The sequence below is a fragment of the Hippocampus comes genome, unplaced genomic scaffold, assembly GCF_001891065.2.
Source record: "Hippocampus comes isolate QL1 unplaced genomic scaffold, H_comes_QL1_v1.1 scaffold1, whole genome shotgun sequence".
NCBI classification, from domain to species: Eukaryota; Metazoa; Chordata; class Actinopteri; order Syngnathiformes; family Syngnathidae; genus Hippocampus; species Hippocampus comes.
The window spans coordinates 3640771-3659976 of NW_017805010.1; the positions used below are offsets into that span (position 1 = coordinate 3640771).

Consider the following 19206-nt stretch of genomic DNA (forward strand, 5'->3'; position numbering starts at 1 on the left):
GTCTCACAAGTCGCGCATGCCGATTTCTACTCGAACATTACAGCCAAGTCGACATGGAAACGAAGCCCAGTTTGTTCATCAAAAAAGAAAGAAAGAAATGAAAGGAATCTTGCAACCACTGAATAATTTCAAGAAATGTGTGTCCACAAAAAGATGCTGAAAGGTTGTAGTGGATATGCCAAGCCTGAAGTGGCGCTGTTGCGCAGCCATGGGGAGTTACCGGGAAACAGAAGAAGAAGCTTAAGCATAAATAGAGGAAGAATAAGCGAAGAAAGAGTCATTGCGACAATGGCGGCGAATTCCACACAATCACAGAAGGAGAGTTTTGTCTGGATGGATGACGAAGTAAAGCGCCTCCTTCAGGCCATCACACAGTTATCCGCCATTGTTGTTGACAACGATGGCGGCTACACCCACGTCATCCAACTGCTACAAGTACTCATCAGTCCGGGAAATAAGCATATGTATTGTACACACTGAAATCCAAAGGGTGGAATGCCCAATTAGTGAATAACTTGCAGATACGCTGAAACGCGTTTTCATGTGGACAGGGTCTAACATACAGTGCATCGGGTAAGCATTCCATTTTGGAATTAGGTTGTTAACACCACAATATGTAGAAAGTGAAGTGATGTCAAATATTTTCCGGAAGCACTGTGAGTGAAGACACATCTGTGTGCTGCATGATGATCAAGCCACCATTTCTTTTTTTTCTCAGACTCATTTCCACCACATTTTTGGGGGGATGAATGAATCAATCAGGCATTGGACGACAACAGTTAGCTCCCCCCAGCGCTTAATTCTTCATTTTACTTATACTGTATTACTGTATATATTTTCCGCTTCATGAGGTGAATTTGGTGCGGAACAAGCCCCATCAAACACATTAAAGATGAATTAAAACGGAGATTTTGTGCCAGCAGCGCTTCTCTCAGGTCCAACATTAGTGACCCCTGACCTCACAACTATTTGTTCGTCTGAATGAATGGACAACAATACCAAGGGGCAAATTCTGCTAAGCATTTTTTTTATCAGTTTTGGAAATACATGTGATCCTGAATTTAGAGTACAATATTTCATGGAAAAAAAAAAAAAAGACTTAGATGCAATATCTATTCCATCTCGGGAGAAATGACGAACCTGTCTCGGGTTAAAGTGCATCGTGAGCTGCAATCGGGCGATGAAAGGAAAGTGCGCTAAAAGCGTCGCTAATAACACCTCTTAGATGGCTTAACTGCCTCTTCAACTGTAAAAGCAACATCGTGAAATCTGTGGAGTGAAGAATTTAACTTAAAAGCAAAAAAAAAAAAAAAAACCTTTTGAAGACAGAAAGAAACTTCGATGTAGTTTTAATGGGCTTATGGAAAGTAGCCAGACATTCTGCTGACCTTACTGCGGGCTGCGTGTATGTTTGTGCAGGACTGAATGCAAATCGGATCCTATTTATCAGTGTGGGCGCGAAGCGGGCACCTCTCAGACGTGGGGTCTTTGCAGTTGAGCGGATACTTGAGCTCGATGACATGGCCGTTCCTCTCTCGCAGCAGGTCCTGTTGTTCGGTGTAGTACTGCACCAGCTCGGCCAGCGTGGCAAACTTCTCGCCCCCGTACAGGTCATAGTAGTCCCCGGAGTTTTGGATCTTGATGTGGGTCACCTCATCGTTGCGCCTTGGTGGGCAGAGGGGACAGTTTTTTTTAATTTTCAGAGGTAGGCTTATGCCCTGCGGACGTGTAGAAATAACTCCCACACGTACGTGCGCCTGCATAAGTAAAATATAGATCATGTTTATTTGCCAAGCGCCCACTCACACGCTATAGTACCACTCGATGAATTTTATCAAGCCGTCTGCTTGCTTTTCAAGGCTTGTTTTGACAAAGTTTATTTGAGAAGGGCTTCAACGTAGTTTAACTCATGATGACCGCGACTTGAAATTCGCAAAACAAAAATGTTTGCGCGTCTCATACAGACACATTGAATGGCAAAATTGCGAGTGTCACATGAACACACAGTATTAATATGTCTCATGCTAAACTGCTTTCCACACAAATTAAGTTGTATAAATGCTGTTCATGTTTTTTTTTTTTTTTTTTTAAATGAATGACATTTAAACACTTTTTAAAACCGAAATACATATTCACGTTTTTAAATTGCCACACGGAAAAGAAAACAGTTTGCTGCTCGGCACAATGTGAAACTAAGAAAAAGAAACCAATTGTTCGTTCGTTACTAAGTGGAATGTTTTATTTTCTCTTTTGTGTTCATAACTGCTCTTTCATCAAGCAAGTCATTTATTTTTATTCAGCGGGATATCACTTGTTCGTTTCAAATGATTTCAGTGAGCAGTGTGGGTCCCAACAAGTTTGCCTCTGTGTGTACAAAGAGACACTGGCTCCCAATCATCTGTAGAATAGATTTTAAAATTCTGCTACTGGTGAATACTTTAATGCAGGGGTGTCAAACTCATTTTTTGTCGCGGGCCACTTCGGTGTTACGGCTTCCCTTGGAGGGTTGGTGGAAAATCTCATTATTTATTACACATGACAATTTGACATTTCGGTACAGATTTCAACAAGAGTCATGATAGTTGACACACATGATTTGCTCCCACGGACCACATAAAATGACGTGGGGGGCCTTGACTTTGACACTTGTGTCTTAATGAAATGCTGATTAACCATAAAGTCAGTAGGGCTCGGAGAGCCGCCAACTTTCGTCCATTCGTGGAGCCACGAGTCCAAAGTAAACAAGATGAAGCTGCATGTAGTTGTTATGCTGCATGCAAATGGAAAAAACAGCCCACAGAATTGAAGTCAGCCCACCATGTAAAAAACTACGATCCAAGTTAAAACGTTGCTTTTTTTACCCTTTCCTTTGATTAAGGTCTTCTGATCAATATTTTTTTCTTTTTAATTACTTTTTCTCTCCATTTTTAGAATGTTCAAATGTTTTTTTTTAACATTTTCTGTTGTACATTCTTTGAGTAACATTTGTAAGCTACTTTAGTTTTTTTCTGCTTTGTTTCTGAATGTCGGCGTGCCTGTAAATGCTTTTAGCGTGTTGCGTCGTTGCTTGAGTGAAGCCTTGTGTATGAAATGCGGCATGTCAATAACGTTGCCTTGCCTGAGAGCTGAAGTCTTTCATCTTTGTTTAGTGCACTGGGCAGGCGGAGCGAGCTACTTGTTATTTGTCCATACAAAGAAAAAAAGCGGTTACGTGCTTCACTACAGTTGGTCCTGATCTTTGAATGAGAAATTCTGCCTATTTGTATGTCTTTTTTTTTTTTTTTTTTTTACTATGTTTGATGATTGCAAATGATTTTACGAGAGCACTCGTTTTTGTCATCAGAAGTCATCGCATTGTGAATAACAAATGCGTGCAGTCTGCATTCCAACTGACAGACAGGAAACAATGCAACGGTATATTTCTGAATAGAGTCCCTCACCACACACAGACTTGGTAAGATGAAGAAAGACAATTCTGGAGGGAGGGACTAGCAGTCCAGGCCAACCTCTGATTGATTGATTGATTGATCACACTGCTGTTTCTCAACACTTCCGTTCCTTCCTCCTTTTGTCCCATGAGCCACTGCTTTCTCTTGATGTGTTTCCCGGTAATTGCTTAACAGCTTTAGTATTGGCGCTTGGCACGGCGCCATAGATCCATAGTCCTGTTCAAGTCCCACTTCGACGCTCAGGCCTTTAGACTGCTTTTATCTCACAGTTAAACACTGTTACCGATGGAAGAGCCCAACATAAGCGCTTCCATTTTATTCACTTCCTTAATTACTTTACTTTTGTACGTATATTACAATGGAAGACACGGGAGCAAATCCGATAAATATTTTATTCCCATGTCAAACCGGGTGGTGACTATCATCTCACCAACACAGGTGCAGCCGCTAGAATCAACGCTAAGCACAAAGGAAGAAGGAGAAGAGAGGGAAGTGGAAATCCTCGCACACACCACTGGGGCAAACTCCATGAATGCTGAATTTTGGCTCACCGTCACCATGACAACAACCTGCAGTGAATGCAAACTGTTGGCGCGATGATGTGGCGTTTGCAACCTGAAATTGACTTAGCCAAGATTGAAAGTCAGTAAACCAATGATCTCCCGATTTCCAGTTGGGCAATGTGAATCATACGGTTCAGAAGAAAAATAAGAGACCTCGAGTGCTGTCGCACCGAAATATGAATAGTAAAATGTTTTTCCCAATATGTGCGGTCACCAGTGAAAGAATTTGAGTGTATCAAAGTGCGTTACAACAGACCAAACAACAAAAACGAATCAAGTCAACGATCGAATCGGTTTACAGTCGACATGTGTAGTGTTCCCTCGCTATCAAGAGATTTGCTTTTCGCGGCCTTGCTGTTTTGTGGATTTTTTTTTTTTCAGTAAAATACAGGACTGTAAATGGAAAATCGTACAATATAATTATTTAAAAAAACAAGCGACAATATTTATGATCAATGAAAAACATTTGAAAGAAATTAAAAACAACAACAAAAACATAATAAAAACAAGCGCATTTGGTGTATTTACCCTACACCTCAGTTTGTTTGCTGTCTCCACACCCGTCGAAATGAACCACACCAAGTGAGGCAATGAACTTGAGTTTGAAAAAAAATTCAAACGTGCTAGCGTCAAAAAATGCTTCACTGTCAACTACAACTTAAACTTTCTACTTCAAGACAAATTTCAAGAATTCTGCATTTTTTTCTTTTTTTGTAATTTAATGCTTATAAAAGCCTAAAAATCCAGCACATAAAACCAAAATAGTCTGTGATATAATGTGTTGAAGTAAACATTCTCTGATCATTTAGCATGTTTACACACACACACAAAAAAAAAAAATGCAATAACAGCACAAATGTTACTGCTCCACAAACTCATGCTTCGAACAATCCCACTTTCCCTCCTTGAGGTTTCATCTCCCTATTAATTGATTACATCGCTATTATGTTTGCGAAACCTCTCCTGGGTTCCATATACCATGGAGAAGATAAGAACAGGGGAGACTCCAAAAAAAAAAAAAAAAAAAGGAGAGAAAGAGAAGACAGAGCAGGGAGGCCAACCTCCCACAGTGACTATTACCATCGGAACTATCACTCAAAGTTCTCATGCCGGATAATGACTAATTAGCTCATTAGGCTCTCCACTGCTCTGATAACATACTGAATGTGTGCGCACGTGGTGAGAAATGGCGAGTGCGGTACACTGAATTCTGAGTCAAGAAGAGCTTACTGCATGATGAACAACAGGATTAGTACAATATCATTTAAACATTTTTGGACATTATACAGTCGATATCTGGAAATGCCGGAAATACGCACGCGTACGCGTGTCTGTGTGTGTGTGTGTGTGTGTGTGTGTGTGTGTGTGTGTGTGATATATTTTTGTATTATCGTATTTTCCGCACTAAAAAGGCGCACCTGAAAGCCTTCCATTTTCTTAACAGCTCACAGCGCGCCTTAAAATCCGATGCGCCTTGTGTATGGTCATTACGGTAATATGTCAACCCCAAAATGGCTCCTTGCTCAAGGCATGCTTACAACGCAGAGTTCAAACTTAAGGCGACCGGTTTCACAGTTGAACACGGAAATAGAGCAGCGGCAAGAGAGTTCAACGTTAACGATGTTAAAACTTGCTGTTGGTTAAGTAAGCTGAGTCACTGCTTTATTAAGTTTGACTGACATCTGATCGTCGCTATATAAATCAGGGTGTAGTGTAGTGTAGTGTTCTGTTGGCATTTCCTTGAGTGCAGCTCTATCTAGTGGATGCATTGTAGATTGCGTCTTATAGTGCGGTGCGTCCAATATATGAAAAAAATTACAAAAAATTCATTGAAGATGCGCCGCATAATTCAGTGCGCCTTTTAGTGTGGAAAATACGGTCGTGCACACTGCACCCTATGCATCCTATCGGTCTCACAAAACAAGTACCGTAATTTCTGGACTATTGACCGCACCTGATTATAAGCCGCACCACTACATTTTTAAAGGAAAAAAATATTTTGTACACACATAAGCTGCACCTGTGTATAAGCCGCAGGTGCCCATATTGTAACATGAGATATTTACAAAGAAAGACGGTACACAGGCAGCCGTTAGTTAAGTCTTTATATAAGCCGCTTCATGAAATAAGCCGCAGAGTTGAAAGCGTGTGACAAAAGTCGCGGCTTATAGTCCGGAAATTACAGTATTTAAAAAAGAAAATTAAAAAAAAAAAACAGGTCACCGTAACCCATGTCTTACAATTTCTACGATTTTTGTAACACATGGGTTACCCCATGTGTTACAATTTCTACAATTTTTGCGTATTGTCATCTTTAAATCAAAGCCAAAGCATAAAAAGTGTGTGATATGAAATATTCCAATTCATGTTTTATTTATATAGATTTATATTTATGTTTTGGTCATAGCACAATACCGCTTTTATTGTCCATAGAGGGCAAAAATACAAAGAAAAAAATAAGAACTATATGTGTATGTATAGCACTGATGCCACTGAACATGTCGAGTGGTTGAAAGTGAAATAAATATTCAGGAATAATACTTTTACAATTTTTGTAAAATTGTATGTTGCGTTATATAAACTTATTTACATCGACTGCAGCACATGGGTTAAACCCACATGACCGACATCACCGGAAGCTGTTAGCAGTCAGCAGTCTGCAATTGCAGATTGCGATCAGAGCCGTTGCGATCCATCTTTTATTATTATGCTCATTCAAAGTTTGTTTCATTGGGCAATTCACCGATGGCAAGCAATGGGAATCTGGAGTGCCAGGAGAAACATTTCCACACGTTACACATGAGTTACGATCGTGATATTCTTGCAGTTAACACGCTGCGAAAGTGTGTCCCATGCCGCCCTGACTAAGGTAGGCAGGGATTTGCCTTTCATAAACTCACAAACTCTTGTATCTGCTTTATTTTTCTGTTTCGTTCATATTAGGGGCCGTTATGGCGACTGCTCATCATGGCATACGTGGGTGTGTGCGTGTGTGTGTGTATGCGTGCATGCGCAGTAATGAGTCGATCGCGGGAGGTTGAGGGTGGGGCACTCCGAGTATAGATGCTACTTTTTTTTGTTTATGTTTTTTGAAACAAATGATTGAAAATGCCTCGCTCTCTTTGAAGATACAATTGAACAAATGTCGTTTTGGGGTATCCTGAAAAGTTTATTTTTGAGGTGTAAGGATTCCGACCGATGCCAGTGATACACGATTCATTTTAAGGATGTGGAGTCTCTGAATTTTGCAGTGCGGGTTCAGATGTTGGTCCCGCTGACAACATGCCAAATACAGTACATACACTTTAAATGAGTGTGGATTGGAATCTAAAAATACTCGCAATGTCATTTCAGTGTCTTTAAAATGGAAAACTCGTCTCTCAGCCGGGCAGAACTGAGGTTTGTTTGCTCTCACTACTGAACTTTGCAATTTGAGAACAGCGAGGCAGAAAAAAAAAAAAGGCTTGTGATCGATGAGGGAGGAAAAAAAAAACAGATGTAGGGGAAGCAAGGGAAGAGCATAAATACCTGACTGAAAGGGTGAAATCCCCCGGATTGCTCTTGCTGGGCCGGGCCAGGAAACTGCCGTGGACACCGCGGGTCAACAGGAGCTGCTCTGCTACGATTCCGGTGATGTTGGGATGGAACCACCTGAAAACAAAAAAAGCAAAATGCAGCTGCTGTCACGCATGAAGTCGGCAGTGTATTATACCTTTTCACTTTGCATTTTGATGCTTCAGTGACGCTGGTGGTATCCCAATCAGAATAAAATCGTAAATAATCGTGAACCACAATAAAATCGTAAAAAATTAATTGTCCTTCTGGACATTCAACACTGCAAAGTGGTGCATGTTTCTATATTCACGACAATATAGTTCAACGGTCAAAATGGGAAAATTGTGCTTGAATATGAATAAATCAGAGAGTGACCATCACCCCGGAACTGATCGTGTTCGACGTCAGCCATTCCACTAAAAAGTACACTTTAAAAGGTCACGTGGATTCCGATCACACAGATTATCAAATCATCACGTGCCAAATGTTGCTTAAAATTGCATATGTTGGACTTAATCGCATGCAGGCCCATGCTAATGCCTGTCAGGTTAGCAAATCTTCCATTAGCAGGTCCTGTCATTTGCGCTATTAAAAAACTATATAACAGGCCCAGATTGCAAACTTTATCTTCCAGGATGCCTCGTTAATTTCATTGTTTTGTCAGAGAAGATGAGGCGAAGAACTTAAACAGCTCACTTGGGAGAAGCAGAAACTATGTTCAAATTGAGTGATAAACTTTATGATTGCCAGATTGCGGATGTGAGATATTCATGGAACTAGACAGTTAAAAAAAAAAAAAAAAAGTCAGGTTTGATACTCTTCAGAAATTCTCGTGTTGTCAAATGCCACCGTTGACGTAACAGGAAAACAGGAGGCATCTATTGCATACCTCGGTATAAATCGAATTTATTGTTATTCCAAAAGAAAAACAGATCGGGCATGAGAAAAAATGAAGGTATGCTGCTCATTTCCTCATTGTCTTCTAACTTAGAAGAGAGGGCCGCTTTCCTGCACGTTTTCCATCTCTCCCTGCTTTAACACACCTGATAGCCTGATCACGATCCAGATAATTTTGAATCAGGTATGTTGCAGCAGGGACAGATGGAAAAACATGCAGGAAAGCGGCCCTCCAGGACCCGCCGAGTTTGAGACCCCTCCATATAGCTTCTTGTGATATTTCGGCGGTTGAAATCGGCTTTAGTAGAGACGTCCACCTTGATGAGACATCCACCGGAGTAACCTAAATTTGATCAGTAGTGGTAGTAAAAATTGGGAAGGGGAACATTCAAGTTTAGAGGAATGCAAAGCAGAAGCTAATCGATTTCATGATCACTTCCTCTGTTGCAAAACACAAATGTGTAAATACAGTTACTAACCAATCTACTTCTCAAGTAACTGCGGGCTGGTGCACACTCGCTCCCTCAAAAAATATTCACGACATACAACAGCTGCAAAACGTCCACTGACTTCACAGCAACAGAGCGCCCGTGTTGAAGTTGGATTCATGTCGTGAGTAAAAAAGAAAGCTATGTTGTATTGCGCTTGGTACGTAAGCAGACGTACGTGGGTAGACGTAGTAAAGCAGCAAGAATGTACTGAAGGGATGCCACATGTCAGCTGTGCAGACATATCGCGCTCCCGTTTAAAACTCCCTAATGACTACAGGCCATCGCGGGCTAATTTAATCCTTTCATGCACCCTGTAACCTGATAAAAAGATAAACTGTCCACTGTCGGAACCACTGCCTGAAAGGGCTAATGCACCACAATCATTGTCAGGTTCCATTTGAAGGGTCAAAGAAAGAATTGAAAGAAAAAAAAAATCCACAGCGAAATGTCTTTCGTGTCTAACAAAGGCTTTAGATTGGTTTGGTGGTCTAAGAGTATACAACTTTACATTTTGTTGACATCAAAGAAAAAAAAGATATCGGGCCTGATTTACTAAGATTGGCAGGTGCTAAATGGTAGATTCGCTCTCACAAGTTGTGCGTTGTTAGGTATGACTTTATAAGATTGCACCGCAAATAGAAATATGAAGTAATGGAATTGGAAGTGTCAGTACAAGAGTAAAACAAATATAATCATGTTATCAAAAAGAAATAGAACAACTCCGCGTGACCGCCTTAGCTTTGTTTGTTTGTCATTTCACTCGCCCTGAGCGCCTGACAATTGAGACGTGTAGGTATTGGGCATGTCACGGGTATTCGATATCGCGATGTTAATCGTGTCTCAATATTGTCGTGGTACCGTCTAGGTATAAAATAATGAGATGGTGCGCTTAAAATTTCGTTTTGGGCTCGGCTATGTGTAGGCACTTTGCTTGGCAGGGCTGCACCACACAGAACACACTAACACACACAATAACACAATTTTTTAAAAAAAGGGTCCAATTGAGCATAGTTGGTCACAGATATGACGATAGGATTCAAAAATGGTTGGTAAAAATGCACTCGATGATGCAGATGACATTGCAACTGTCCAAAAAAAAAGATTGTTTGTACAAAAACAAGTTTTACTATAGACTGCCCAGGGGAGAGAAAGCTCTTGGCAACATGTGAAATGTTCTCTACACCTACACAGTACTGTATGACCCATACAGCGCATTACATAAAACTCATGTGTCACCGCACAGCCTTTATCTAATGCGCAAAACTCTCATTTACTTCTAACTGTTCAGTTTAACTGACAGCCGTGGAAAAGGCAAGAAATATCCTTCTGAGAGATAAATGTAAATGTCAGACTTTAGCACTCTGCATTGAGAGATAACCCCTCAGCTACCATTTTGTACTTGACAGACAATTCCAAGTGACAACGATGGCTTGGCCGTTGCTATTGGCATGTTTTCTCCATGATTTTTCTTGAAATTCATTTACGCTGAAACAATTTGGGATGCAAATATTATTAGACATTAGGAAAATATGCGGGTCTATGAAGGTGCGACAATGGCAAAAACATGAACTGGATTATCCTAAAATACAAACCAGACATCTGTCCCGGAATGCACCTGACCTGGATCCTCATCAGGCTGGATTAGGTTGTGGGACGCGAGGGAGTCAAGTCAACTGATGCAATTTCTGTCATTTGAAAGTGCTAAGTACAGAGTGTAGCAGCAACAGTACAAATGATAGATTTACAACTCGAAAGGGTTAAGCTAAAGTGTATGTTTTGTGGCTAAATGGGATAAAGGCCTCCAGTGGTCTAAGAAAAGGATTTTTGGTGATGCGAGGGGGGCTGGGCAGCGAATGCTTCAAATTTGAGGACTTTGATGATGATGAGTTATTCGCTACGGTGAATTTGTCCAGCAATTTAATAGAAATTGGGTGGTATGAGCAGAAGAAACAATTATTTAAGGTTACCCAAGGAACAAAGTTGGTCAAAAATAAGGCTATACGATTTGATAGAAATGTCATTGTGTTTATTTGTATTTGAATGGGGTAAAAAAAAAAATCATTTGGAGTTTGTGACAATTTGTGATTCACAACTGAGCAAGCAAAAATCAAAATGAGCATTCTCGTACGTTACATGTTAAATCGGTCTGGCTAAACATTGATCATGGTCATTCTGCAGCCAGCTAAATTATTAGCGATCCAAGCCTCTTCTGTTTTTGTTGGTCTGACGATGATCGGTCATTCTCCAGTCTTAATTCGTACGGTCTCGTCATCTTTCCATTTCGGCAGAACTTTGTCCTCTACTCGCAACTGTAATTCAAGATCAAGTTTTTCGGCAGCAACCACCAAAATGTAACTTCATCTAAGCACAGTCAATGTTAGTATAAGACTGTTTTGGGGATTTTTCACCGGCCATTTTTCATGGCATATTTTATTTTATTATTTTTTTCTAAACGAGTGACAATGGTATTGTTATTCTCTGATAATTTACGGAAAATTTACTCTGCCGAGGAACCACTGAGAGGTCGCGTGTGTCAGCTGGTGAACAGATTACTCATTGTCGTGTTTTTTTTTTTTAATCCTTCACAGATACATAGAGAAAAAGATAAGTGTGCGGCAAATAAAAAAATGTGGTCTGTCACTAATCTATATTTAATCCTTCCATCCGAGAACTGCTGTCACAATGAAAACATCAAAACAATGGGGACACGCTACAAGAAATGCGACGATTGTAGATATCAACACACCAAGGTCAAACAAGATGGAGTTCAACCTCTCATTTTGAGGAAAATATGGGGCCAATTCCAAAGAGTCAACAAAAGTTATACCCCGGACAAAAATGAGTTTATTTCATCGGATTTAGATGGAAATCACATTTCACCCAGAACCGAACCGGTCAATCATGTGGTGATTGAGAACATCAACTCGGAATTGATCCTGAACCAGTTGCACAAATGACTGTTCTGTAAAACTACTTAACTACTGAAGGCCTAAAACAATTCACATACATACAGTTAAAAAAAAACTTTGACCACTGCTGCAATTTTAGTTGGTCGTAATTCAGAAGAAATGTCCAAATGACTCTCGCAGCTGATTTGGTTCTGTGCCAGGAGTCACTATTCAACACCTGTTGTATGTTTCTATTCAATGACACCAAAATAGCTCGAGCTAAATGCATTATTTCGTGAAAGCAGCAACATGGGGAAAGTTGAAGGGGATTATTTCTGCCTACCTCACCATTCTGGTCGAAGCCTTCCACAAGCCCCTTCCTTCTCCTCTGATTTTAATAATCCAGAAAAGTTACACAAGTGAGGGCAGGAGGGAATCGGGACAAAATAGAGACAAATTGAGGGTGTGCGGGAGGGTGGGGGTGAAGCTTTAGGGGTGTGTGCTCGTCCGTGTTACCGGGGTCAGCGAGAATAAAACAGTGAGAGAAATGTGGCGTTTGCGCAAATGTTTGAAAGAGAGGGAGTGCGCAAGGGAGCACAAGGGGCGGAGGGTTTGTAATCTGGGATTTGGATGAATGTGAGCGAGCCTGATAGCCCTATCAGACCCCCCCCCCCTCTTCCCCCCCTCCCTCCTTACCCCACTTTAGGTGAATGTGACAACCTTAAAGCCGACTGGTCTGACCGCCTTCCTCCCGAGTGGTCAACAGCAAACAGAGTCCAGCCTGTGATCCCCAAGCCAAGAGAGTTTTTGCTGGCTGTGACACGGGCCAGACCGTGCCAGACCAGATGAGGGCACCGACAGGTCCTGGCTCGGACTTGTCAGGGGGAGCAAACACAACAGCTGCGTTGCCCGTGCCTGGAGATTACATCTAATCGTGTGTGGCGTAGTTACACCAGATCATAGTCGGCCCTGGCCAACATAACCCCCGGCGCAATCCGGCCAATTCAGCAGCATGCCATTAGGCTATTCATTTTTCAGCCATGGGATGAACGTGTAATTAAATCCAGCAAGTATCCAGTATCAGACTAGACATTTTCAGGATGACTTTTCTATGACCCTCGGATTAAGTATTTAAAATGCATTCTACAAGGGAATTGTATTCACAGTACATGTAGAGCTAAATATTGAAATCAGAGAGAGAGAGAGAGAGAGAGAGAGAGAGAGAGAGAGAGAGAGAGAATATCACAAACAAAATGTCTTCTTTGTGGTCTTGACACTGCAATATTTAGTTTATCCATACATTACGGGTGTGCCCCTTGCCAAGACTCAGGCAAGAGGAGGCAAATATTAACAGTGATCATTGAAAACACGTAAAACTGATCATGATGGCATTAAAAAAAATCTTGATACAGTTAAGTAGGTATTCTGTGTTGTCTTCTACGCCGGGGCAGTCATGCTGGTACAAGAAAGGCCCTTCTACAAAGTTATAGCATCTTCTGTAATTTTTCCAATGTCTTGCTCAGAGTTGATTGTCCCTCGGTGTGAGTGTGAGCGCCGGTGGTTGTTCGTCTATCTGTGCCCTGCGATTGTCCTTCAAATAATTACTTGAGTAAGAGTAAGTATTCAATGAAAAGACTGTCAGCTCAATCCATCCATCCATTTTCTGTTCCACTTATCCTCACAAGGGTCGCGGGCCGTGCTGGAGCTTATCCCAGCCGTCTTCGGGCAGTAAGCTGGGGACACCCTGAACCGGTTGCCAGCCACTCGCAGGGTACACACAGACGAACAATCATTTGCGCTCACACTGAGGGACAATTTAGAGGGTTCGGTTAACCTCCCATGCATATTTTTGCAATGTGGGAGGAAACCAGAGTACCCGGAGAAAACCCACGCAGGCACAGGGAGAACATGCAAATTCCACACAGGAAGGCTGGAGCACCTCCGCACTGTGAGGCCAACGCGCTAAGCAGTCGAGCATCAGGCCGCCACCCCTCTACATGTCATCACGAAATTACATCATGACATTTTATGGCTTTATTTCATTTATCAATTAAAGTCTGATTATTTGGTTGCTTCAATGTCTTACTCCCTCCTCCTCAGGTCATGACTTCTGGAAACGAGTGAGTCAGGGCTTTCCAAGAATAGGATTTCCTTTGACCGCTACCATGCGACCCACTTCCCTGCAAAAGCCTGGAGCAGCAAACTAGACAAACAAAAACGAGCGCATGAGATGGCAAAATAACCTGCTTTGGCCTGATAAGACGCCAAGAGAACAGAGAGTCAAACAAAACGTGTCACGGGAAAGACACGGGCAGCTGGGAGCTTCGTGTTGGGCCTCAAGCTGGTTGATGGAAAATGGGGCACGGAAGGCATCCGCTGCTGTTTAGCCTCTTACGTAATGTCTCAAGTTCAATAAAGCCTCGGCCGTCTATTTACAGCATGCCTGTCTAGTCCCGCCGACAAAAAGGTGGTATACTTAGCAGCCCCAGCATGGCATCAGACTCCCCGCGAGGGCTATATTGGTCACAGACGAGTCTTGGGGTGTGGATTTTGCTAATGTGATCTGTATTTTTAGCTCAGATGATGAGCTGCAGTATTTACACGCGGTGTTAAACTCACACATCCCCCATGACTGGATGTTTCTCAGTCTAAGTCCACACATTGCAAAATTAACTAAATTACTCCTTTGAAAGGGGAATCTGGCTCCCAACCTTTTCATCCTTTGGAATTACATCAAGTTTTTCTGCCTGTGCAAAACACATGAATCGGGTGAGAAATGGACAAATATACATTTGGATTTTTCCATTTATTGTTCTGTATTGACAGAAAAGCCCCAGAATGCCAGAATTTCAAAATGTGATTTCAAATGGGGGCGGCCCGGTGGTCAACTGGTTAGCGCGTCGGCTTCACGGTGGGTTCAATTCCGGACTGGCCTCCCTGTGTGGAGTTTGCATGTTCTCCCCGGGCCTGTGTGGGTTTTCTCCGGGTACTCGGGTTTCCTCCCACATTCCAAAAACATGCGTGGCAGGTTAATGGAACACTCTAAATTGTCCCCGAGTGTGAGCACGGATGGTTGTTCGTCTCTGTGTGCCCTGCGATTGGCTGGCAACCAGTTCAGGGTGTCCCCCGCCTACTGCCCGAAGACGGCTGGGATAGGCTACAGCACGGCCCGCGACCCTTGTGAGGAAAAAGCGGATCAGAAAATGGATGGAAGGGTGGATACTTTTCATGTCTTTTTGTAATTAATGAAAATGGGGATGAGAGCAAAAACAGAATGTTTGTAAGAATGCCAATTGACCAAAAGCTTTATGTTCAACATTTATTAAATGAAAATCTGTAAAAATGTTGAATATGATTTGTGTTTACTGTTAGTCACAGGCCACTTCCTTGTTCAAAGATGATGATAATAATTGGTCAGTTTCCAATCCATAAAATGTGTTAAAGTTAGAAAAATACAAATAAAACTTGTCAAACACCGTGTTTTTAATGTAAGTTTTTTCAGGATAACCTCAGAAGATTCTACAGCATTAAAAAATATATCTGTATACCTGTACTCCATGACACTATGGTCAAATAATGCAATTCATCCGAACTTTTGGTTGTTTTTAAACCAAATGCTGAAGTATAAACTCAATGAGGACGGACAAGGTGTTGATGGGTTCAGGCCGTGTACAATAAAGACATATTCAACATCCAATAATATGCTTTTTATGCTCACCTGGCTGACTGAATTAAAAAAAAAAAATTCTTCAATGTTTTATGCATAATGAAATAAGTAAATAATTGTGGGATATTTAAAAAAACACGACAATATATTAAATTTGACATTTTTTCAAAATAGAAAACACAGCAACTTCATTCTTTTTTTTTTCTCTCTCATGCACCTTTGGGAATCCTGCATGCATATTATGGAGTACTATAATATGCATGCGGTGCATTTAAAAAAAAAGAAAAAAAAAGAAAAAAAAAGCATGAACAGTTGGTGGTGTGGCGACTTCTCCTGGAAATGTTGCCAGCGTTATCTTATTCCTCCACACAGGCTGTTGTTTTCCTGTGGCCCTACAGAGAAAACTGACTCACTCTTCTCAAATGAGTTTCAGTGACAGATGCGGTCTGCTCCATTAACAAAGGGGGGCTAGGTGGGGGGGGGGGGCTCTTTTGGTGGGTTCATAATGAACACAGAGCAGCAACATGACATTATTTTCGATGGATGGAGAAGCGTAGGCAACGATATGCGTGGATTTAAAGGTGGATTCAAATGTGGTGCGACGGAGCAGAGGAAAAACTGTTTCATGAAGATTGAACTGCGCATCTTCTGTTGGTACTGCGAGATTTTCACCTCAGGAAGTGCGGAGGCAGCCTCAAAGCAACACTCTGAAATGTCACGGCCGCTCACACCGCTCATACCTACTTTAAATCTCATTCTTTGTGTGTGTGTGTGTGTGTGTGTGTGTGTGTGTGTGTGTGTGTGTGTGTGTGTGTGTGTGTGTGTGTGTGTGTGTGCTCTGTCTGCCTTGAACCTAATTGCGATCCCCAGCCTTAAGGTTCTGACGTTCTGCAATGTAGTATCTTTCGGTCCTGGTTCTATGACTCTCATTAGCCGGTTCTCACGAAGTTTGAGATGAAAATTTAACACACTACAAACTTGTAAAACGTAGCATTGTCTGGGAGTTATAATAAACCTATTCACAAGGGGGTAGTTGCCGAGCCTTCCCACAAATAGTGAAAAACCATGAATAATTTACCCCCCAAAAGTGATTGAAAAAAAATCCCCACACACACGAAATGCCCAGAGCAATTTCACATTAAAAAGGTGGTTGTTTTTATATTTTGATACGAATGTAGGGGGCCGCAAAATGTGATCACGCGGGCTGCAAATGGCCCCCAGGCCGCGCGTTTGGGACCGATGCGCTAACGCTGACAAGGAGCAACTATGTATTGGTGAAGTTTGTCAGTGGATCCTGGCCACACGAAACAGTTCAAAAAGTCCACTCACGATTACCACTGAGCTTCGAAAGGGGGCGTCGTGCAACGAGGCACACTGATGACGACTTTTCTGGAACGCCACTGTGTAACTACACGCATTTTACCTTGTTTGGGGGAAAAAAAAAAAGTGTTTCCCAGTGTTTAAGTTAATGAAGTTGGGAAAAAAAAAAATCCATCTGTTTGACCTCTTTCTTTGAAAATATTATAATGTGGAGACCTGCAGCTCATAAAGCCAAGTGGCCATATTTGGACATATTTGTTTTTATGGCGAAATTTAGCTTTTGTGGCTTTAATCAGCTGCGCTTTGAAACGACAGGACCTCAACATACGTCATTGACATCAATTTCTATTTTCCTATTAGCGAGTGCTATGCCCGTCTCTTATGGCATCTTATCGTGTCACTGAAAGAGCACAAAAAATATGCAGGGAGCCAAAAATAGGGGAACTGTTCCGCAAATAGCTGAGCATAGGTTTCACAACAAAAAAACATGATGAGGTGAATTTATAAATAATGAAGCACGAATATCAGCAGAGGTTTGCTGTACAGCAGGGGTCCCCAACCTTTTTTGCCCCACGGACCGGTTTATGTCAGACAATATTTTCAGGGACCGGCATTTAAGGTGTGGCGGAAATAATACAACAAAATAATATGGTATGAGCTGCATGAAAACTGTGGTGTTTTCGAAATATAATAATAAACACAAGGAGCGTCTAATCTGGCCGCAACACTCCAATCGCTATGGCAATGTTTAATGCCTTCAAAATACGATACAACGCAAATTCAAAGTGCATGAAAATGATGACTCACCATAGCACCGAGCTTGATTTTCTGCAACCAGACGGTCCCATCTCGGGGTAATAGGAGAGACAATGACACCGCAAGTGTGTGGTTTATGTCCAGTCTACTTCGTAATTTTGTTTTCGTCGCCGTTGCTGCATAATCCCCCCGCCTCACACAGATAGCATGTCGGAAATAGCAACAGTGCTACTATGGCGATCTCAGAATATTCAGCCATAACTTTAATTCAAAATAAAACATCTTTCAGATTCCAAAATGAATAAAACGGAAGTAATCAAGTAATTTTTTCTTTCTGTGCGGCCCGGTACCAAATGCCCGGCGGACCGGTACCGGTCCGCGGACCGGCGGTTGGGGACCCCTGCTGTACAGTATTTGGAAAAAAAATGTCTACATTTGTGATATTGACTGAAACCCTGAGGTTGTACAATTTGGAATTCAAAAAACATTTTGGGTACTCAATCAGACAAAACTTTGAAACACTGTCATGCAATATTATTTTTTCTGAATATTGTTGTTTGTCTTTTTATACTTGTATGACAGTTAAGCCAGTTATTTATTTATTTTATTTTTTTTTATTTTCACGGTAATTAAGATTTTGTGACTCTTTAACCTTGAAACAGATTAGTTCCTTTTCCATTATTTCCTATTGGGAGGAAAAAATAAAAACACCATTCCAGAATGTGTTTATGAACTGGTCTGCTGTACTTTCCATTTTGTGAAGTTTATGGAATTATACCAAAATGGAAGCACTAACAAACCTGGAAAAAAAATAAAATTTTATATATCTGTATATATATATATATATATATAGATATATTGAATTAAGGATTTTCAGCACCTTTGACAACATCAATCTCAACTAACACATCTGCCACACTGACCTGTTTACCACCCGTATAGTGATTTGCTTTCCTGTGTCAACTACAAACTCCAGGAGTGCAAAGAAAGCAATTTGTGAAGAGCGTGATGCACAAAATTGTCTCCGGAGCAGCCAGCTGGTTGAGTCAACATCTCCCAGTTCACCTTGCAGCGGGACAGAATGCTGAAGCACGTGGACAAATACTTGGCCCAGTGGTAAAGAGCAAGTGCTGCGCGTTTGCAACTATGGCTGAGCTCGAACACACAAACTATTCGTCACAAAACAAAACAATTATGATTGAACAAAACCATATTCCAAAAGCAGGCCAATATTGGCGCTCAAACTGCAAGCAAAAACATTTTGATAATTGTAATTTTTGAATATAAAGACTTTTACTTTTCCCCACTTCTTGGTCTTGTCTACTTCTGGGTCCAAATACGGTTCCTCACGTGACATTTTTACCATAATTACTGTTTGTTTAACGGGTGTAAAATGGTTAATAAAGGTTTAAGAATGCCAACAGTTTAATTTTGCAACAGATTTATTAATTTGATGATACTTCCAATTGGAATTTCCTAAATTGCAATAAATCAGAGGTCATCCAGCATTTGGATAGTGTTAGACCTTAAAGATTCCGCTGTGGGTCACCCCCCAGCAACTGCGCTGTTAAATATCAACCATCCACACATCTTGTCCTCAATGAGGCTGTGGGATAACCA

The 19206-nt window shown here is 41.4% G+C and overlaps 1 protein-coding gene across 3 annotated transcripts in view; it reads right to left on the bottom strand.

Moving 5' to 3' along the window:
• ptpn11b (protein tyrosine phosphatase non-receptor type 11b) overlaps positions 1-19206 on the bottom strand; it is a 35093-nt gene that overhangs the window by 15184 nt on the left and 703 nt on the right. For 2 of the 3 annotated variants that reach the window (XM_019863132.1, XM_019863131.1), the window contains exons 2-3: positions 7541-7663; positions 1471-1665 (exon numbers count right to left, since the gene is read on the bottom strand). In XM_019863132.1, coding sequence (XP_019718691.1) covers positions 1471-1665; positions 7541-7663 — 318 coding nt within the window. Of the gene's footprint in view, positions 1-1470; positions 1666-7540; positions 7664-12186; positions 12361-19206 lie in introns of those variants that run through there. The other variant, XM_019863133.1, reaches the window with a different exon arrangement.